Below are 21,255 nucleotides of genomic sequence, written 5' to 3'. Positions count from 1 at the left end.
CTGCAAGGGGAGCCTACAAAAGGGGTATAAGCCTGGCTTGTATCAGCATGTGCACAGGCTGCATCTTCCCCCGGAATGGGCTTCTGGTGGTTGAGAAGTGACATCCCCCCATGGCTCCATGGCTACACCCTTTTTTTTAATAGCAAACAGCCAGGGTCAGCCACCGCGCTTCCTCACTGCAAGCACCGGCCAGCAGCACCCAGGGAGCAGCGCTTCCTTCCAGGCGGTGTGATTGCTCCCAATTGAGGGTGGCAGGTCATAATATTTTCTTGTTTTCTTTCACTTGTTCACCTGCTTATTTTACAATTTGCTGCACTGATTTCTGAAGTGGTCTTTAATCATTCTCAGCAGGGGTGCTGACTCGAATTCGTGTCTGGGAGAGAAATGATCACTGCACAGGAATAATGTGGTTTATTCTGTGGGAGTCCAGGTCTCCAGATCTTTGATTCTCTTGACTGCAGTCGATAAAACATGCTTTGACTTTCAGGGAACCGTGACTTTCAGGCTCCCTTTGGATAGGTGATGTTCTGAATTTGCTGCTGAACACGCAGGTGGCTTTGAGAGCTGGAGGCTTTGCACCCCCCGGAAGCATTTAGCAGGAAGCCTGAAATTTTGCATTTGTGGCATTAGGGATAGCAGTTCTGAGCGTGGGTAGTTAAGGATGGCTGGGAACTTAAAAAAAGATCCATTTATTATATTTGAAAAAGGAGAAAATGAGAAAGGACATACCTGAAGAGACGTTTGATGTTTCCATGCTGTTTCCAGAGCCAGCCTCGGCTTCTGGCTCCCAGCCCGGGTGAGCTGCAACCTCCAGACTCCCCTCGACAACTGAACCTCAGAGCTGCTCCAGGTTTTGCAGAGCGTAGCAAAGAACAGCCACTCTGAGTCCTGCTTTTTATTGAAAGCACAGCTGGCCCAAAGGTATGCATTTAAGGCTTCCTTCAGAAAAGGCACATTGCCTGCATACCCTGCATCTCTAGCTTGCCAGCTTATGCAGGCAGCTCCCCAAATGTGATGCCTTGATGGTGAAATATCAGCTGAGGCTGGTGCTTTATGGGGAGCGAGCACTGCCTGGAGAGTGAAAGCTGAGAGGATTTGGCATCTACCTCCCATATGCCCCCTTGAGAATCCCATCTTCTTGGCCTGCAGGGTGAAGCAGTTCCAGGTGTCTCCTAGGTCAGCTTCATGCAGAACACACAGGACCAGAAGTAGTCCTCGGTATTTCTGAGAGTCCTCTGCCACCTTCAGGGTCTCCTCCTTGTTCAGCTGCTCCTTCTTGGCATCTGCCAGCCAAGTGTTTGGTGCCCAGGTGCTTGAACTGGGCATGGGAACGTCTGCCTGCAAGCTGATCCCTCTAGAGGCTGTCCAAGCTGATGGTGGCTTCCATGCTGGAGGTGGGAGTCCGTCTGGCACCCTTGCAGGCTTTCCTGAGCCTCCAACAGCTCCTTTGTCCTGCCTGATGCTCTCCTGATGCTTCTTTAAGAATTCATCCGTGAAGATGCTCACCAAGTGGTCATCACCTCCCAGGGGAGTGTCCCTAACTGCGGCTTTTACCTCAACAACCTCCCTGTCTACAGTGAAGATGCTGATAGCCCTCAAGGTGCATGTTAAAGCTGAGGACATCGTGCTCTCCATCAGGGCGATGGAGGCTGTAGGCCAGGGCTGCTGACATCTCCTCGAAGCCCCTCAGCACAGCAATGACGGCAATAACCCCGGCACCTTTGGTGGCCCGTTCTGGGAGCTGCCGGGACAAGCTGGCACAGGGATGATCGTTTCTCCTGGCTGCCCCCCATCAACCCTGGGACGGCAGTGGGAACCTTGGGGCCATCCCAGCCCCACGCTGAGCTCTGACCCACCCGCTCTCGCAGAGCTCAGCGCCGGCCAGGACACGGGATGCAAGCTGAGGCAGAGCACGCCGCCACAAACGGCTCCCGAGAGGTGTTTTGTTTGCAGTGAAACGGCCTTTCTGTGGGTGAGAGCATCCAGATCTGCGGGATCAATCTGTCCACACATCCAGAAATTCAGGGTGGGCTGAGTTTGCCAAGCTAAATTATTCTCCGAGGAAGGGCGGCTGGGATTTCAGCTGGGTTTGGTTTCTCGCCCTGCCCTCGGCTGTCCTGGATACTGCGCTTCCCTCCGGAGGCAGCTGCGCTCCAGCGCAGACCTCTGTGCAGCAATGCCAGGTGGCCAGAAAATGTGCTCCAGCCCAAAAGCTGGCTGCCTTTCAGTGCTGGATGAATTATCTGTGAAAACCTCTTACGGCTCGCACAAAACAAGGTAATTATTCAGAAAGCAGGGGACATGGAGAGAGCCAGAATATGAAAATATTATCTGTTAGTGATTTACAGAGAACCACAGACGGTGTTAAAGAACAGCAGCTGAATCAAACTTGCTTTGGCAACTTCTTGGCTCCCAAATGCTCCAGACAACCCAGGGTGGGGTGGGGGGGCTGATCATGAGCTCATAACAACACTCCTGCACCCTGGGGAAGGAGCCTCTGGGGGTCTGGGTCTCCAGAGCTGGGTCAGGATGGAGCTGGGTGACTCATGGAGGGAAAGGACACGTGTTACAGAGCTCTGAGGTTTTAGGATGGCAAACATAATGATTCAGGGGGAGGCCACCTCACTTTTGCTATCTAATGCAGCACCTGGAGCTTTTTTGGGGTACAAAGGGTTGCATCCAGTGTGATCTGAAGTCTTTCAGGCTCTGCAAAGCTAGAAACTGCTTTACTGCTAACGAGGCTATCCTGGAAAATCACCGAGGCAGTGGCTTTCTAAACGTTTCTTATTACACTTCCTTCAGTAGCAGCTTTACAAATGCTCTTCCTTAGCCAAATCTTTTTCCCTTGGCGGCCGTGACTGCTCTGGCAGGTTTGTTGTTCACGCTCTGAAACGAAATTGTTCCTTTTCCTTCAGCTCGAGATAATGGCAACCCGCCCCCCCCCCCGCCCCACCCCCGACTTTGAGGTTTTATTTCTTGCAAGAGATCGCTCATGGTGTTTACATTTTCCAGGTGCGCTGTCAAACCCCAGAAAGCTGGGCAACCCCAGTCCTCCACCTCTGCCTGATTTCCCCAAGAACCTCTCCTCGGAGCACAGCAGCTCCTGAGCTGCGAGGAGGGTTTTGTTTAAAGCCATCCACCGCCTCTGCCAAGCTCTGCCTTCTGCTTTCACCGACTGATATTTCCCAATCACAATCTAGCATCCAGCACAATGCAACAAATTTCATGAAATTAAGTATTTCTCCTACAGACAGCATATTTGCCCGGTGATTATAACTAGTCCCCGAGGTAGCCAAGCACAGCAGAATTTCAGTTTAATATGCACACCCACGCAGCCTTACTAAAAACCCAAGACACTCCCCCGGTCCTTCTTGGGAAAGGCTGAGCACTGCAGTGAGCATCTCGTATTTCAGCTTCACCACTTGCACAAGCTAGGACTGGGAATACTCTGTCATCTGGTGTTAAAAAAAAAAAAAAAAGTGGGGAAAGAAGTTTCCCAAAGATTTCAAGGGATCTCTTATGGTCTTACAGAGAGAAAGGTGCAAGAACACAGGAATGTCAGGCAATTCAGACACAAAAGGAACCAGATCACACTGCTAGGGCTTTATTAACACAACCGAGTAGTTACTGCCTTTTGTTCACTCAATCTTGAATCTACAGAGTGAACTTTTAACTCCAAGAAGCTTTAATTCCCTGCTTTGTTTGGGCAGGCAGCATATATGTGAGCTCACAGCAGCTGTTCTGTGTCACATTGTAAAAAAGTTATGACTACTTGATTTTAAAAAAATGAGCACTGTGTGTGCGGTGGATGATCTGTCTGTGCTGCAGCAACTGGGGTCCCGCCTCGTACCTGAAACAAAACAGGGGCAAATGTTCCCAGTGTCTGGAGCAGCAAGCTCCAGCATCCAAGCTGTGGTGTAAACACAGCGCTGACCCTGCCCCAAACCACAGGCAGACCCACCCATGCAAATCACGGCCCTGGCTGTGCCTGGGGCTTGCAGATGAACAGCTGCCCTAGCAGCGGGCCAGGAGTCGGAGCGAAGGGGGAAACAAGTTCACGTGAAGGTTTTCCTTTTGCTGCAGACATTACCTCCTACCTCATTCTTCCTTCCTTTTCCTCCAATTCTCTTTCCCTCAACCTTTCAGGCGCAGTTTTCCCTCTGCCCCTACCCTGCCTCTGCCTCCAGCCCTTGTGACTCTGCTTCCCCTCAGCTCCACTCTCAAGGTAGAGACACCTCCTCCTCCCCACAGTCTTCTGCTACCTCCCTTCCTCCAGGCCTGACCCTCCTTCACCCACCTCCACAGAGGCCTGCCCCTCCCTGGAGCAGCTCCCCAGCCCTGCCGGGTCCCCTCTCCCTGCCCCCAGCCTCCCCCGGGCCAGCACATCCCCTCAACCTACTCGCCCCTAACACACACCAGCTACTCCCCTGCCTTTCACCTTGCCCTGGCCAGGCTCTGCCCCTTCCCCCGGCCTTAGCCTGGCTCAACCCAGCCCAGCTCAACCCCTTCCCTTGACCCTGGCCCAGCCCAGCCCCTTCCCTCGGCTCTGACCCGGCCCCGCTCAGCTCAACTCAGCCCCCGGCGCGGCCCTGCCCCTTCCCTCGGCCCAGGCTTGGCCCTGGCCCAGCTCAGCTCAGTCCCTTCCCTCGGCCCTGGCCTGGCCTGACCCAGCCCAGCCCCTTCCCCCGGCTCTGGCTCGGCCTAGCTCAGCCCCCGGCCCGGCCCGGCCCAGCCCAGCCCCTTGCCCCCGGCCCAGCCCCACTTCCGGGTCCTCTCCCGCAAGGCCTTGTGGGCCAGCCCCCCCCCACGCCCTTTCCCCACGCCCCACGCGCGATCTCGCGCGACCTCCGCAGCGCCGCGCGCCCCCGGGACGTCACGGGGGCGAGGGGGGGCGGGGCGGGCGGTTGCATTACGGCGGCGCGCGCAGCGCTCCCCGCCTGACGTTACCGCTTCCCCTTCCCCACCGCCCGCGGAGGGACAGGGCGGGGGAGGAGGCGGGTCCGCTCCGCCCTCTTCCCAGGATTGACGGGCCCTTGACCAATGAGAAGCGGCGGATGCGCGAGTGATGCGGCGGGTGGCCAATGGCGAGGGCGAAGCGGCGGGAGCGGGCGGGGTCGGCCGGGCGGGGCGGGCTGGGCCGCGCCACGCCTGTCAGCGGGGCGGCGGGATGGCGGCGCTGTACGCCTGCACCAAGTGCCACCAGCGCTTCCCCTTCGAGGCGCTCAGCCAGGGCCAGCAGCTCTGCAAGGTCCGGGGCGGCCGGCGGGAGCCCCTGGGGGACGGGGTCGGGAGGGGCTGTCTGTGAGGGAGCTGGGGGGTGGGTGAGGGGGCAGTGTGTGTGAGGGAGGGTGGGCAGGGGGTGCTGTGAAGGGGTCTGGGGGGCTGTTTATAGGGAGGCTCTGGGGGCGTCTAGGGAGGCTGGGGCCCTGGGGGGGCTGTTTAAGGCCTGAGGGAACGGGGTAGGCGGGTGGGGGCTCTGTGTGTGGGGCCAGTGGCAGCCTGGGGGGCTGTTGGGGGGTGCGGTATTGAGGGGCTGCTTGGGGGAGTTGTTTTTCAGGGGAACCCAGGGGCGCTGAAGGCTGTTTGGGGGTGCTGGGGGCGTTTGGAGGGTGCTGGAAAGGGAGGCAGCTGGAGGGAGATGGGTGCTGTCCATGAGGGAAGGCCTGGAGGCAACTGAAGGGCTGCTGGTGAGGGGGGCTGTTAGCAAGGGGGGAGGCCGGGGGCATTCGGGGGGTCCTGGGGTGTTTGGGAGGGGTCTGAGGACATTTGGGGGAGGCCTTAGGATATCCTGCAGGCGAGAGGTGTGTTTTGGGGGACACTCCGGGTGGGTGCGGCATTTTGGGTGGGGAAGGAGGAGATCAGGGATGAGAGAGGGAATGAGGGGCAGGCAATGGAGTAGCCTGAGATTGCTGAGGCAGGTGGGGCGAAGCAGGTGAGTGTAGGGGAAGCTCTGAGGCGTGGGGTGAGAGGAGAGCCGGGCTGGAGGCACTCTAGCCACGGGAAACTTGTGGAGGGCAGAGGTATGAATAACTGGCAGAACTCTCAGTTCCTGTCCTGAGAGGTGAGGCCAACCACCGTGACCTTTGTCTGTGGGCGTTGGGCACAAATAAGCCCTTGTTACAAATCTCATTTTACTTCTGGCTCACCTGTGACACATGCCATTCCTGTCACCCTTCCTCTGTTCTCAGCCCTTGTAAGAGCAGCGTGACTGCACAGGGAGGAAATGTTTTGAGTTTGACGGATGTGTGTGTCTGGGATTTTGGGAAACAGTGTGCGGGAGAAGCACTTGCATCTCACTGAATGCTTCTGTGGTTGCAGGAGTGCCGGATTGCACATCCCATTGTTAAATGCACTTACTGCAGGACTGAATTCCAACAGGAAAGGTAAATGCTTGCTGAACGGGGGAAACCTGTGTTTTCTTCAGAACGGATGCACCCAGGGAACCATAATGTTTTCACACCTTCGATGACTGATCCTTAACCTGTAGATTGTTACTGTGGGAGACTTGGGAGACCTTTGGCCTTCTTCAAAGAACTGCTGGGCAAGGTGGTGTGCCTCTGCACTGTCCTTAGATTTGCACCTTTTGCCTGGTTTTTAGTTTTAGTCAGTACTCAGATGCATTCTCCAGTGAAGGATCTGGGTGCATCTTCCCACGACTTCTCCTCTTATCTGATATCTGGTGTCCAAAAATTATTTCCTAACGTGTTTCCTTTAGCTGTGCTTTTGCCTTTATTGCATTTTTGTGAGTTAGGTAGCTTACAGAGGAAGGAGTGATAAACCCAGAAGCTACATGTAGCCATTGTGTGAGGTGTTCTTACCTGTGTTTGTTGGACAAATACACCTCTGTCCTGACCTGCCCTAACCTCGTCATCCAGAGCAAACCTCCTCCAGAACTGAGGATGTCACCTGTGCTGAATCATGCCTGCTGCCAATTAGCCGGTGATCAGGCTCTTATATTTGTAAGGACAAAAAACTGGTGTCATCTGGGGATGCCTTAATTAAAAGATACCTCCTAGTGATACCACTTTTTGGCAAATTATCCTCAACCAGATGGGGATAGGAAATTCACTTTGATATCTGAGTCCCTAGTGAAGATGAATACAGCCTTACCACTAGAGACGGAGCTTAGGGGAGACTGGGATGCTAACCACAGAGGTTTAATTTTCTTTGGGGAAGTGTTAATAGAATGATCTGTCCTTCTTCTTAACAGCAAAACCAACACAATATGCAAGAAGTGTGCTCAGAATGTGAAGCTCTATGGCACAGTAAGTGAGCGGGGCTTGTTCTCACCAGCCTCTTTTCCTTTCATCTTTCTTGTCTTTATACTGCTGAATCCCAGAGCAGTTTATGGACTGGCTCTGTTGTAATAGCATGACTGATCAACAATACACGGGTCCCTCAAGCGTGAAGCTTTTACTTTTTCACTTCTTTTAGTACAGAAAAAAGCAGCTCTGCATCATTTGAGGCCAGGAAACGAACTATTCGATACCCAGCAGAAGCAAGAGCATGCTTACACAAACTGTGATAGCTGCAGGAGGTAGCAACAAATCTTTTTTCCCTGCTTGTCTGAAATCTGACAAAGAGATTTGGACTGTTTCTATTTTGGTGTTACACGTTTTTCTAAAGATTTCATAACATTTGATAAATGGTCAGGGTGCCATGGCTAAACACACCTAGCTGGAGACCAGGGGTCCAAATGTAGTTATGTCTCCTCGATCAGCATTATACTTAGCTTGGGACGAGGAAACACAAGTTTTGAAGTGATGGGGAGAAGGGGAAAGAACAATGTATTAATGCAATTAGAAGGCACTGCTGTATCAGTTGTTCTTGTTTCTTAAAGCCAAAACCCTGCCAGTACTGCAACATTATAGCAGCATTTATTGGAAACAAGTGCCAACGTTGCACAAACTCTGAAAAGAAGTATGGACCTCCACACTCGTGCGAGCAGTGCAAGCAGCAGTGTGCGTTTGACCGGAAGGATGATAGAAAGAAGGTCAGTGTCTCTGTAAAAGGAGGCTGAAAGGTAAAAGGGCTGATCACAGTGATTGTCTGTCCGTCTACTTGACACATTCTCTAGTGTTTTGAAAGGGGATGTCTCTTGGTTGTAAAGCATTTTTCTGGAGCTGAGTTTTGCCATGGGAGCTTTGTTTTGGATCTGTTTAATCTTTGAGCCCTTCTTCTCCTTTGCCAGATCTACTGAGAAAGGTCTCTTGAACTTGGCCTAAGGACAGGTGGGCTATCAAAGGAGAAGGGGCCTCTGAGTGAAATGTGAGGTGCCTGCTTGAGGAGAGGGATGGGGAACGGTATTCCAGCAGGAGGAGCTGGAAGTGTCGTACCTCCACCGGGAAACCCATTCCATGGCTTCTGCACACCCTTTGCTGTAGGTGCTCCCCTTAGGAGGTGTGTATTTCTAAGGCCTGATTCCTGCAGGCTATAAACATCTATTGTTTGTTTGGGATGCTGCACTGATAATCCCCGTCCTCCTGCTGATCCTCCTCCAGCAGAGACCCTTGCTGTTTTGGTCGCCAGCAACTACCCTGTCACATACCATTCCTTGGCATTGCTTTGACAGAAATCCCACTAGAGTTAGCCTGTCTGGGTGAATGGGTGCTGTAAGACTGTCTGTAAGGAGCTTGGCAAGAGACTGTAGTTACAATAGATAAGCTGCTATTAATGAGCAGTGTCTGCATTGTACCAGCCATGCCAGATGCACTTCTTACCCCTTCCAGGCACTGAAGGGATCCTTTTTTTAGTTGCTGCTTGTTCGTGTGTGATCTTAAGCCTAAAGGTGCTTCTTGACTTCTCTGGTTTGTGGGCAGGAAGCAAGACCAAAACTTCTCCCCCTCTCTTTCTCTCTCACCTTCCAGGTGGATGGAAAGCTGCTATGCTGGTTATGCACGCTATCCTATAAGCGGGTCCTACAGAAGACCAAAGAGCAGTGCAAACACCTGAGCAGCTCTTCCCGGGCAAGCCTGCAAGAGAAGGAGCAGTACAGCAGACTCAGCAGTGGCAGCCACTATAACAGGTAACCTGCATGGGCCTTTTTGTTCTGCAGGGTGAGCTTGCCTCTGGGGTGAGCATCTCGTTAGCTGTGCTTCCTAAAGTAACTGGGAGAAGTGCCTGGGGGCTTGGTACCTTGATAATGGGGTTTGGCAGTTGTCTGTTGATCAGGAGAAATGTGGCTGAGTCAGGCTTTGCTAGTTTGCAAACCCCACTGTGCTGCAGTAGACTTGTAGTCCGACAGTGCTTCTTAGAGATTCAACTTACTGAACTTGTACCCAATTAATGCTAAATTGCATTTGTAAAATTCAATGATTGAAATGTAGATTTTAAGCATGAGTTCTTCACCTACATACTAATCTGACTGATGCATTGTTTTCTGTTTATTTTTAGTCTCCAGTTACTCTTCAAGGAATTAATTTTTTTATCATTCTTGTGCTAGGAAATATTGGTTTAATTGGGTTCAAAGTAGGTGGGAATATTTATCTGCTTCTCTGTCTTAGATTGCAAGTCATTCAGGTTCTAGCATACAATTTCCTTGTTTTTCTAGCCAGAAAACCTTATCCACCTCTTCTATTCAGAATGAAATCCCAAAGAAGAAAGCCAAGTTTGATGCCATATCTGCCAATGGTGACAGGTGAGCCTGTTACATGGGGAAATTGTGGGTGGGCGCTCTTGTTTGCTAAGTTTCATATAAGACATGGTTCTCTGTGAAAAGCAGGAAGCTCTTATGCTAGAGCAGGCATTTTGGGCTTTGGTACAACATTAGCAGCTTTCCAGAACCTGGCAGGCCAGTGTTACTTGGCATTTAGACACAGGTTTGAAGAGGAAAAGAACACCTAGCGCCTGGACCTGCTAGCATAGAAACTGCGTGTTGGCTGAGTTCCCCAACAGTCAGAAAAACTGCAGCCAGATCAGCTTTATCCTCTCTCTGCAGTTACGGGGAGAAGGGGGGCTGCTGGCTGCACTGTAGAGTTGGGGTCTGCAGGTTTTGTGCTTTCGGGGCTATCAGATTGATCTGCAGGGAGACAGCCTCAGAGGAGAGGATCAAGACCCACCTTCCATTTCCCCTCCTGCCTTCTGGGGGAGGGATAAGCAATCAAACAGCTTTGCTTGGAAGCATTTGATCCCATTCTGCTGTCACAGTTTGTGCTGGATTATGTTGACACCAGCTGCATGCACAGCAGAATGGGAGTCACTAGCAGAAGCAGGTGATTGAGATGGATTTTTATTTTTTATGGTCTTATACATGCATATTTTCATTCCTGCCTTTCCTCTCTGATTCTCAGCGTTCCTTCCTCTCCCGAGATGCTTTGTCCCCCTATCCAGAGTGCCCCGTCCACGTTGGCGCAGTGGGCTGCTTCCCAACAGAGTCTCGGTGCCCACCATTGTCCTGTTTCTCAAGGCACTGACATCCTGAAGTGAGATCACCTGTTGTTTTCTCCCTGTTGCCCTCCCTCCCTGGGAACTGCTTCATACATGGAAAATGTCCCTCTCAATGGATCTCTTTCCAAACAGCAGTGAATTGGCAGCATGGACCACAGCATAGGCTCGTTAGTGCCAAAGGGTCTGTTAAAGCCACTGGTAATTAATTAATTGCTACCTGTCTTAAATGTATTGTCTTTGAGACCACAAATCACATCCCTCCTATAGATAATACTGACACCTTGTCAGTGTTTGTTAATTCATGAATTGCTATGATGGGAAATAGAACTTAAGTAATTTTGTAGGGCGGTGGTTCCCAGAGTGGTCTACAAGACCGCTTGTCATCTGAACAGTGGTTTTGGTTAAAAGTTGGGAAAATATAACGATTAACTGTGGCTTGGGAGCCACGGCTGAGCATGGAGTGGTCAGAGAATTCATCTGGCTGCCTTCAGTGCTGGTGGAGCCAGAGGAGAGACTGGAGAAGGGTCCCTGGTAGAACTGGTGCAGCCCATCAGTATTGCTGCAGCTTTAACGAGGCTCCTGCGCTCCACTGATGCCACTCTCCAGGACAGCACCAGGTATTTTTTATTCGCTCACGAAAGCCTGAGCTGAGACCTAACCAGTCATTCTAATACCCTTGGCTGGCTTGAAAATATCCAAGAAGGAAAAGGTTCCATGCTGTGGCATCAATTGCTCAGGCATTCGTTTGCAAAACAGGAGCATGTATTAGAGGAATCAAAAGCCTTCATTTTGCTCGTGTCAGATGTTGTCAGTCTGGCTCCTGCCAAGGCTGTGGTCCTTGCCACAGACTTTCTTTGATGAATCCCAGTAACAAACTGTGTGTAATTTTAGCAACTACTGAAGAGCTCCAGCAACGTGCTGTAGAGAAAGCAGGCTGCAGCTGCCTTAAATAGACACATGGCTGTGTTTCTTGAGTAGAATAATAATGGCGGTTCGTTAAGTGTGCTTTTTGGAGTTGCTGGGGTGGTTTTTTTGTGAGGATGAACCCCCAAAACCCTCTCCTCTTGCACCATTTTCTGTTAGATTGTCCCCCCCAGAGTCAGCCTGGAGCCTGGGTCACAACCTGAGTGTGGAGTTAGGGTCTGCTGCCGCGCAAGGTGTAGTCTGGAGTGGGGTGATATACAACCAGCACCTCTTTGCTGCTGGGATCAGCCGTGACTTTCTGTACAGTGTGGCTTAGCTCCAGCCAAACTTCTGATGCAGCCTTCAGCTGAGCAAAATTTGGGCATGCTTGAGCTCAGTTGACTTTAGCAACACCTCCAACAGGGTCCAGCTTCCAACGATCTGGAGTTATTGCTCCTTTTTGGATACAATTGGAATTCCTTTACTATGTCTTACTGAATTCCATCTGTACGTTTCTGTTTACATATTTCAGAACGGAAGGTGCTCCAAATGGCTGCGATACAGGGACTGAGCAATTTCCAGTGGTCATTTAAGGGGTGGCATTGAGTGGTTTGTTCTGGGTAAGCTCTGGGAGGAGCTAACAGCGCTGGCAGTGCTGCATGTGGAGTAGCTTTCCCTTGCAGTGACTTGGGGCACATCTTGCAGCAGACCTTGCCCTGCTAATCCTGTCCTGCCAGTGCCACTCAGTGCTGGGCCGCCCCTGTGTATGGAGCACCCTGGCTTCACAGCACTCTGGTGCTGTGCTGGTCCTGATTTTGGGCAGTGCTTGGTGTCCCTATCCTCTTGTGCAGAAGCTGCCAGAAGTGTTCATATGTTACAGATTCTGCAGATGAACACACTGCAGTCCCTTCTCCTGTGACTATAGACAAGGTGCTAAATTGTGCTTTTAACACCAGGCAGTGATAAGAGCTACTGACTGAGCTGGCTGGGGGAGGGCAGTGATGCTGGAGGATGCCGAGCAGTAAAGTTCATTTAGTAAAAAGATTTTCTTTTGCATAGCAAAGTTGTGGCTTGTGCTTAGAGCACTGGGTCTTGGGCTGAACTGCACCTACTTTTTGGTGGTGTTAGAGGAAGTGTAAGTTCAGGTTCTGGTTCCTATCGGCCTGGATGGATTTTTGCGTATGAGGGATGTTTTTGTCTAAAGTGAACTTGGATGCAGGGTCAGGCAGCCTGGTCTGTGCCTCTTTATGCTAGCCTGGCTTGAATAACGAAATCTTTAAGTTTGGCATTTGTGTTACCTAATTTCAGCCAGTTAACAGGTGTGGAGTTTAAGGCAGTAATTTTAGTTTCTTTTCCACTCATTAAAGAGAGGCAGGTGTCTTTGGAAGAGCTCCATTATTTTTTTTTCCTCTGGCTCCACTGAGAGCAATGAGAGCTCATCAATTCACTTTAATTAGAGGCATGCATTTTAGACTGTTCAAACATGGAGAGCACATGTCCCCCAGACTCATCCCAAGGGGCTGGGATCCTGGATATGGAGTTTATTTGTAGGGGAAATGGCTTGGTTGGTTGGCTGGTTGGTTTAATTCTTAATCTGTTAAAGGAATGGAGCAGCTTGTATTTGGCAGGTTTCCTTCTAATTCTGGAGTCTCAGGCTGGTTCCTTAACGTGGGGTTAAAGACAGAGAAACCTTTCATTACTTACTTGTCAGTCTTTGGGGAAAAAAAAAGGAAAAAAGAAAACCCTCCTTCTTTAATTAGCACCTTGACACATTTGAGGCTGTGTTTGGCAGCAGCTGGACAGGAAAATACCCGCCTGTGCTCGCATACTCGACAGGAGGGAATGCCTGGGCCCTCTGAGCCCACCGTTACCCACTTGTGAGTGCAGACCCCCGGGGCAGGAGGAGACCCTGGAGGCCTGGGGGTCGGGTACCTGCTCTACCCGCAGCCGCGCAGGGCCCGAGCAGCTCTGTGGAAGGCTGGTGGCCCGCCAGTCCCTTCTCCCCGCTGGGTGGCAGGGCCGGCTCTCGCCTTCCCGGCTCCACAGTGTGCTCTGCAACAGCACCTGCCAGAGGGAATTTTTCCTGCTGGAGCTGCTCAGGGAAATGTGAGCGTCTCCTGGCACTCTTTATTGCCCCAGGACACGGCAGGGGGGAAGCTTGCCTGGGCAAAGGAATGGCGTAAGCAGGAGTTTGGTTTTAGCCAGAAGGAATCAGCGAGGAAGCCTTTTTCTCTGTGGAGGCTGCTTTTTTTTTATTTCGTTCTTTCTCTCCTCCTCAGCATATTTGCACTGAGTGGGAACTTAAAGCTACTGTTAGTAACATGCTTGCACACAGGGAGATGCTGGAGCACCCACCATCATCTTGCACAGCCTCCACTTGGGGAAACAGTACTTGGCAACAGTTTTAAAATGGAGGTATTCTCCTCTGGTGTGCATGTATGAACCTCTTCTGCGCTTGGGAGCTCGCTGCCCAGCATGACGCACGGTGCTAGATCCAGTGTACCCAGAGACCTGCCACATAGAACCATAGAATATCTCGAGTTGGAAGGGACCCATAAAGATCAAGTCCAACTCCCTGCTCCTCACAGGACTGCCTAACACTAAACCATATGACTAAGAGTGTTGTCCAGATGCTCTTTGAACTCTGATGGGCTTGGTGCCGTGACTGCTTCCCTGGGGAGCCTGTTGCAGGGACCACCCGTCCTCTCAGTGAAGAGCCTTTTCCTAATGCCCAGGCTGAACTTCCCCTGGCACAGCCTCGTTCCGTTTGCTGTGGGCTCTGCTGTCGGCACGTTTGAACCATGCAGGACTCCTCTGCTGTGGGCTGTCTGCTACAGACCCTCAGTTCTGAGTTTTCCTTTGCCAAGCTTTCTCGCCCAGTGCTGCAGGGCTATCCTGTGCCTTTCAGATCTGTGAAGCTGCCCCTGCTTAGTTTCACTCTGCAGATCCCTCGCACAGGGGTGGAAAGAGCCTTTTCTTCTGCACATCCTTACTAACCAGTCCAATCAATGCAGGCTGTGCTTTTAATTAGAAAGTGGACCATTTCCAGGCACTAGGGGAGATGCCTGTGTGAGGTGAGCAGCCAGTACACTCTGCCTCCGGGTGCAGAGGAGAGACTGGAAGCATGGAGGTGGCAGCATGCTCGAGAGCAGCAGCGGTTTGGGTTCAGACTGTGCCTTCCCCGGTCCACTGCAGCTCCCAGCTTTAGGACATGTGTTGACCTAGTCTGGAGACTTTAAAAAAAAAAAAAAAAAAAAAAGTCAGCCTTCAGGTAACCCTGGCTATTTATCTTTATAGCGGCAGTGCTGCCTGATAACAGCCAGACTTGCAGTAATCTTCTAGGTGAAGCTTTGTTGTCTTATTACTGTTAAATTTTTATACAGCAATTTCAGGTGTGTGTGGCTGGGACTGTACTGCCCTTTTAGCACCAAGAGATAAAAATCAGGCTTACCATTACAGCAGTAAGGAACAGAAGGCAGGCAACAATCAGGTGAGCTCCCTGGGCCTGTGGCTGCAGCGTATCCTATCTTATGATCTGAAATATTCCTGTAGCACAAGAGTGTGCTTGGCTGCCCAGATCACTGGCTGTCTTGTAGGGATATTTGTGAATTACCAGTGCAGGAGAGTGACACGTGTCCAGATAAGTTTTCAGCTGGTTGCTTAGGTTTAGAGTACCTGGTGGTGTACGAGTGATGTACTCAGCTATTTCTTTGTCTTCCTGGAGAGTCTTTCCTGCTCTGAAGTGGTAATGAAACTTCTTCCTAAATTGTTCTGTCATGGTGGAATTAAAATACAAAAGTCCAGCATGTCTTTTTACCCCTTTTCCCTGCTGAGGACAGTGCTGACTTTAATCTAGGTGTCTCCCTTTGCTTTGTTTGTTTAACTTGGAGGTTATTTGTTTCTCTTTCATGTTCCCTCCTTGCCAGAATGTTTGTTTACATTTAGTGAAAAGTTTTGCTGTACAACCAAGGACTGCCTGTGAGCAGAGAGAGTTCCTAAGTGGTTGCATAAAGTTTCATTCGCTCTCTGATTGCTGTCCTCAGCTCTTCCGTTTGTAAAAGGATCCTTATTGTTTGAATGGTCACTGCAGAGGCTGGCTGATGGTCCCCCGTAGCATTCCCATGTCCTCACTGATCACACAGTAATACAGCTCTACATATGGCATGACAGGCAAGAGGGATTACATGTGATGTGTTTCCCAAATTCCATGTGGCACCCAGGGCAGGGATACAGGTAACACCTGCATTCAAGGAGTGTCTGGAGGACACATGTGTCACGAAATGATTCCTATTCTCCTTTGAGTACCATCTGTGGGAGTTTCCCTGCCTCTGTGAGGAGAAGAGGTCGTGACGAGTCTTTCCCTGTTCTTTGCTGCAGTTTTTCTCCGGACCTTGCCCTGGACTCTCCTGGCACTGACCACTTTGTTATCATTGCCCAGCTGAAGGAGGAAGTGGCTACTTTAAAGAAGATGCTGCACCAGAAGGATCAGATGATTTTGGAGAAGGAGAAGAAGGTACAGCCCTTGGCTTGCTTCCCCCCACAGCATGCTGACGTGTTCACACAGATCACGCTCCAGCAGAGCCTGGCTTTTTATCTTAGAGTGAGCAAGACTGTTTCTGGCTGTTTCCAGGCTGCCTCCTTTCCAAAGTTAAAGAGGCTTTCTGGACCTACACAGGAGATTTCATTTCATAAAGGGCCATTTTCTGACCTCCATGTGGGGGCAAGACTGAGAAAAAACATGCTGTTCCTTGCAGAAAGTCAGTCCTGGCAGCTCCTGCTTCTCTGTGCTGCTCAGTGATACGGTTCTAGTCTCATTGCAGTCCCCCAGCATGTTTCTGAACCCATCCAGTCTCCCACAACTTCTGCAGAGGCATTTTCTGTGGCAGAGTGCGTCTGGGGCAAAGGTATTGATTTCTTCTTCCAGTTCACTTGCTCCTTACTGGTTTGTCTGCAGATCACAGAGCTGAAAGCTGACCTACAGTACCAGGAGTCGCAGATGAGGGCAAAGATGAACCAAATGGAGAAGACACACAAGGAGGTCATGGAGCAGTTACAGGTGACAGCATTTTTGTTTTAATTTGCTGAGCTGTGCTGTACCCAGGAGTGACAGAGGACACTCCTGATCACAACACCCCGTGAGCTTCTGCACACACAGCTCTGCTAATGCTTCTCAGCCCTGTCCTACAACCTCTCTGCTCTGCCAGGCAAGCCCCTCCCCAGTTCTGTACCAGGCTGCAGTGCATCATAACCCCTATTTATATCCTCCCTGCTGCTCTCTACTTGGGCTCAGACTTACTGTAAAGTGCTGTGTTGTGTCCCCTATGGACTAGACGGGAATCGTCAAACTCATTTTACCTATTGCCAAAATCAGGTTTGAACCTTTTTTTCCAGGCTGCAGAACCCTTGTCAGCTCCCTGCAACCACGTAGCTCTTAATGTGATTTATGTGACCAATAACCAGAGAGAACAAAGCTCGAGAAACAATTGGCAGTTCCTGTAGCACTGTATCTCTATAGTCCAAATAAAGAAGTCCCCGAGCTCGAGGGAACAGGGAGAGCAGGATTCTTGTCATGGCCATGGGAACACCAGGCAGACTATCAGCATGAATACGCTCTGAGCCACCAAAGAGATCAGGTCAGAGGGGAGCTGGTTACACGAAAGAAAGCAGCCACAGAAATGAACTTTGCACCCTTTAATTACTCCGGGGTATATAATGATCTAAAGCCCTAGCGATGAGAAATGGGAGGAGATAAGACAAAAGACTTGGATCCCCCCTGAGAAAACAGCCCCTCCTCCATCAGCACACACCCAAGTTAATTGTCAGTGGACGACAGGTTTCTGAGACTGCAGCTGCTGTCGGAAGGCTGGTGCCTGTGAGATCCCCTTCACATCGCACATTCCTAAGCACTGCAAGCCTGTCTGAAGGCTGGAAGAGCTGTGTGTGGTGCGCAGGGGGCTGGATGTGCTTCCCGCTCCTCATGAGTTGGGAGGCACTGGTGGTTTGTTCTTGAGGGAGTGATGACAGCCAGAGCCTTCTGTCTCTGTTCTGCTTTATTGATCCTGCACTGCCTCTGTCAGCCCAGAGCTGTTTCTATCTCGTAGCTTTGGGTGGCCTGCAAAGAATGAGTTGCTTCTTCCTCCAGTTATGAATAGACAATTTCCCATTAGCACAAACCACCACTTTTCGGTTGCCTTGACAGCCTTGGCCGTGAGGTCAAGGGCTAAGTGGGAGATGACCCCCCTCCTTGCAGTCGTTTCCCAAGGCAGGGCACGCTGGTTGCTCGCTGTGCGTGGGAACAGTATACCCTGCTGCCGCCTTTGCTGTAGCTCAGAGGACATCTGCCTCCAAAGCTGTCGGACACCTTCCAACAGCCTTAAACTGGCTCAGTTCTAAAAAGAGGAACCACCAGATCCACAAGCAGGTTTGCCCGCAGCCACCTGCCTCTCCTGGGTGCAGAGGGGTTTGCACGGCTGTGCTGTACTTGGCTCGGACCAGGACTGCCCTGAACTCGTTCTCTCTGGTGTCTGAATGTTCTACTTCAGCTGGTATTGACTGAGGCTCTGGAAACTTTCTTCACTGATTCCAAAATAAAAGTTCGAATCCTCTCGGTGTACTGTAGGTGCCTTGAAGTGTTCGTATGATTCGCTTTTTGAGCATGCTCTTGGGTTTTATTATTTTGTCTTTGTCGTTTCATGGGGGGAAGCAGGGGTGCCTGTATTCTTCCAGTCTGCAGGAGGCAAAAGAAGCTGCTTTACCACATGCAGCACTGGAGCAGAGGGTTTAATTCCCCCCGTTAACCCTTTGCCTATTCGTTCATTCACTGGAAACTAATGCAGAAGACCTGTATCTGGCTTCGCATGGGTTTTACCCTTTATCCTAAGCTATAGCATGATTTACCTCACAGGCTAGAGGAGGGTGAGCTCAGAAGTTTAGTAAAAGGGGCTAGAGCGCCTCATTCCTAAATTGCCATGAGTTTTAATTAGGTGCAAACCAGAGAGACTGTAAGTTGCTACGTGTTGGTGCTCTGGTTTGGAAGGCTAGTAGGGGTGCAAAGTCAGTACAAGAGCTGAATCCTGGTAAAATGTAGGTGGTGTGTGAAGAAACCAAGGGCGCAGTGAAGCTGGAGTCAGGGAGCTGCTCCACCCTGCTTTTTTGATATAAGCGAGAGTGTGGGGTAGGGGAAGTTGGCCTTCAGTTCACTGAATCGAGTAAGGATGGGGAGCTTGAGTCTGGAGTTTTACTCCTCCGCTTCTCACGCCGTCAGAGCATGGTGGCGGTGAAAGGGGCAGGAAGGAAAGCCAGTCCAGCTGACCTTGGTGAGTGTCCTTGGCTGGTTTGGTGCAAGTTGGCACATTTGTCACCCTTCACCGTGGAAGCTGTTAACTTTCAGCCCGCTTCTCAGTTACAGTGGTGGGACGGCAGGGGGAAGGGATGGGAAGAGCCTGTTCTAGGTGGTTGGAGATGAGGTGCTGGACTTGAGCTCATGCCATGATGCCGTGCAGCAACATCTACCTCCTTTTTCATCTGCGTGCAGGATGCCAGCAGCTTCTGCCCAAGCAATTCTAGGATCCCAAGAACTAATGATAATCCGTGCCATTAAATGCCCGTTTTCACTGTGTTTCCAGGCCAAGAACAGAGAACTCCTGAAGCAAGCAGCTGCCCTATCGAAGGGCAAAAAGCCTGAGAAGTCGGGAGCAATAACCTCCCCTTAAAACCAAACCCCCAATCTGGGAGCTTTCCCCAGCATTAGCCAAGGAGTCTAGGAGACCTGCCTGATCGCTGGAAGCCAAACCCTCAGTATTGTCACTATCCCACTGCCATGGACTCGATGGAAACGCCTGGTGTGTGTTGCCTTTCAACAGCATGCTTGAGCGTGTCTGGTTTCGATCTCTGTTGAATACTGGTCTGTGTCGTGGTGATCCACGGGGAGAGGTCCCAGCCATCCTAAACACCACCACCCCCTCCCCCTGAAGCACTGCTTTCTGGAAGAAGTCTTTTCCTAACCAGTTACTACCACTGCCAATCCTTTCTTGTTAGCAAACAGGAACCTGCTGCATTAGAGACTTCTTGCTGGTTCCCAACCTGCTGCTGTGAGGCAATAGCCGTGGCCAGTTGTTACGCAGATAAGACGGGAGCCGTGTGTGGTGGGAGCTTGATTTTTGAACTGTTCCCTCTTCAAAAGGAAGCCAGTAAATCACCAGCCCAACAGATGTTACTGGAAGGTTGTGCCACTGCTGAGAACGGTTGATCCAGCTTTTTGAAGATGCTTCCAAAATGGAGGCTGTGTATTTATCTTGGAAATTTTTTGTTTTGTTTTGTTTTGTTTTTCTTCTTTTTTGTGTTAACTTGGCAAACTGAACTGCCTGGTTTTGTGTTTTCTTGTTTTGTTAGGATAGCTTTTGGGTTGGGAGCCAGAGCATAACGATACAGACACAAACCCACCTGGTACACCCACACACACACACACCCCCCCCCGGTGTCCTGGTTACTTGGTGACCTTTGGGGCTTTGATGAATTCTGCACTTGGTGTGATCAAGCATCTCTTACTCCATTTCTTTACATGAGGAGAGTTCGAGGCTTGGACGCTCCCTCTGCTGCCCTCAGTTCCTGGATTGAGCTCACCCTCTTCTTCCCCCTCTCCCTGCCCCATAGCTCCCATCCAGATGCAGAAGTAGGGGCCAGATTGGCTCCAGGAAAGTGCTTACTCAGGCAGCGACCCAAGCTGGGGAGTGTTCCCTGGGGCTCTCCAGGGACGTTTCTCACTGCTGATTAAAAGCCAGCAGCCTAAAAGGGCTATGAAAGTTCCTGTTACAGGGATGTGCTTCTCAGAAACAGCGCAGAGACCACAGACCCTTCTGGCGAGGCCAGCGGGGCGGCTGCTCCCCAGGCTCTGTCTCTTGGGGTGGCGAGGGGGAGAATAAAAAGCACTTGGTGGCTGCAGGGGGGAAAAAGCCCCGCGCAGCTCTCGGCTGGCAGGAGCACTCCTTGGCGTCCCGGCACCAGGCTCCAGGCAGGGTGTGAAGAAACATCTCAGGGTTTGGAGACCCTCGGGGTGGAGGAGTAGGGGATGAAACCTTGGTCTGGAGCAGCACTGAAAATAGGTAGCGAAGAGGAGAAATCGTCCCTTTTGATGCAGGGCTGGCTGCTCTGTCAGGGGTTTTATTAAGCTTTTAACTAGAGATTGTGATTTTTTTTTTTTATCCTTTTTTTTTGTTACTAAAGATGACTTTACTCAAAGGCACTTTTTTTGATGATGTTGGCTTCCAGCACGGAAGGAGCACTCTGCAGCATCGGACACTCTGCCATGTGGTTTTTTTGTGTTGTTTTTTTTTTTTTTTTAAGAGACTTCTGAGGTGAAAACAAGAAAAAAAAAAAGAAAAAGTTGTTACACTTTTCCAGAGTGTGACAGCAGGAGAATACTCATCTAATTTTATACTTCACATGTTTTTAGAAGATGAGGTGCATTGGTGGGATTTTTTTTAAATGGGGGCTTTGCTTTTTCACTTCCCTCAAAATAAATAGAGGGAGAAAGGCCCTGTATATACTATTATGTTTTTTTTTTAATTGTGATAAATTGATCATGCAGTTGAGTAGCTGATGATTTGTAGTAATAACATTGTTTCTTTGTATGTTTGTAATAATGGAGATTTTAAAAGGGATGCTTTGATTTGTACAAAACTCTTGACAACTGTAAAAGTGTTTTAAAAAATCCTCATCTGTGTCTGATACTTTCTATTTGCCTTAAAGAAGGGGGGAAAAAAGGCGACCAAAGCACCCTTCCCTGCCTGGAACTGATTTATCTCCTGCTGGCAGCTGCCTGGTCGAAGCATCGGTCGTGCTGCTCTGGGGTCTGGTGTGTATGGGAAGGAGAGGGCATTTTTCTATTGTTTGGTTCGCTCCTACTTTTGTTTCTATCTTTAAATCCTCCCAATCAAGCCTGTTGCTAGGATCCTCGTTACTTGGTTA

The 21,255-nt window shown here is 50.5% G+C and overlaps 1 protein-coding gene and 1 long non-coding RNA gene across 5 annotated transcripts; one reads left to right on the top strand and one right to left on the bottom strand.

The window, feature by feature from the left end:
* Positions 1-3,588: 3,588 nt before the first annotated feature.
* On the bottom strand, positions 3,589-4,710 carry LOC130146565 (uncharacterized). The gene is made up of 2 exons (XR_008820953.1): positions 3,962-4,710; positions 3,589-3,850 (listed from the first exon to the last, which is right to left on the bottom strand). It is a non-coding gene; the product is annotated as an uncharacterized LOC130146565 (long non-coding RNA).
* A 387-nt stretch (positions 4,711-5,097) lies between these two features.
* Positions 5,098-21,004, top strand: FAM76A (family with sequence similarity 76 member A). Of its 4 annotated transcripts, none has more exons than XM_056332821.1 (10): positions 5,098-5,248; positions 6,319-6,383; positions 7,211-7,265; positions 7,841-7,993; positions 8,868-9,025; positions 9,551-9,637; positions 10,290-10,421; positions 15,667-15,802; positions 16,244-16,345; positions 18,915-21,004. In XM_056332821.1, exons 1-10 carry the CDS (start codon positions 5,168-5,170, stop codon positions 18,999-19,001), a joined length of 1,056 nt encoding a protein of 351 aa, XP_056188796.1. In that variant the 5' UTR covers positions 5,098-5,167; the 3' UTR covers positions 19,002-21,004. The 4 variants fall into 4 exon arrangements, with proteins under 4 accessions (XP_056188796.1, XP_056188795.1, XP_056188797.1 ...); XM_056332820.1 differs by lacking the exon at positions 18,915-21,004 and adding an exon at positions 16,681-17,907; XM_056332822.1 differs by lacking the exons at positions 10,290-10,421; positions 18,915-21,004 and adding an exon at positions 16,681-17,907.
* Positions 21,005-21,255: the final 251 nt, after the last annotated feature.

The sequence above is a fragment of the Falco biarmicus genome, chromosome 3 (assembly GCF_023638135.1).
Source record: "Falco biarmicus isolate bFalBia1 chromosome 3, bFalBia1.pri, whole genome shotgun sequence".
Taxonomy (NCBI): Eukaryota; Metazoa; Chordata; class Aves; order Falconiformes; family Falconidae; genus Falco; species Falco biarmicus.
Note: the sequence above shows the minus strand (reverse complement) of the source record. Positions and strands in the feature narration are given on the sequence as shown.

Excerpts from the sequence above, each read along its gene's own strand:
- FAM76A (XM_056332820.1), top strand. The coding sequence starts at position 5,168 with ATGGCGGCGCTGTACGCCTGCACCAAGTGCCACCAGCGCTTCCCCTTC. Across the intron at positions 6,384-7,210 it reads ACTGAATTCCAACAGGAAAG|CAAAACCAACACAATATGCA; the intron begins GTAAATGCTTGC and ends TCTTCTTAACAG. Across the intron at positions 10,422-15,666 it reads CAAGGCACTGACATCCTGAA|TTTTTCTCCGGACCTTGCCC; the intron begins GTGAGATCACCT and ends TCTTTGCTGCAG.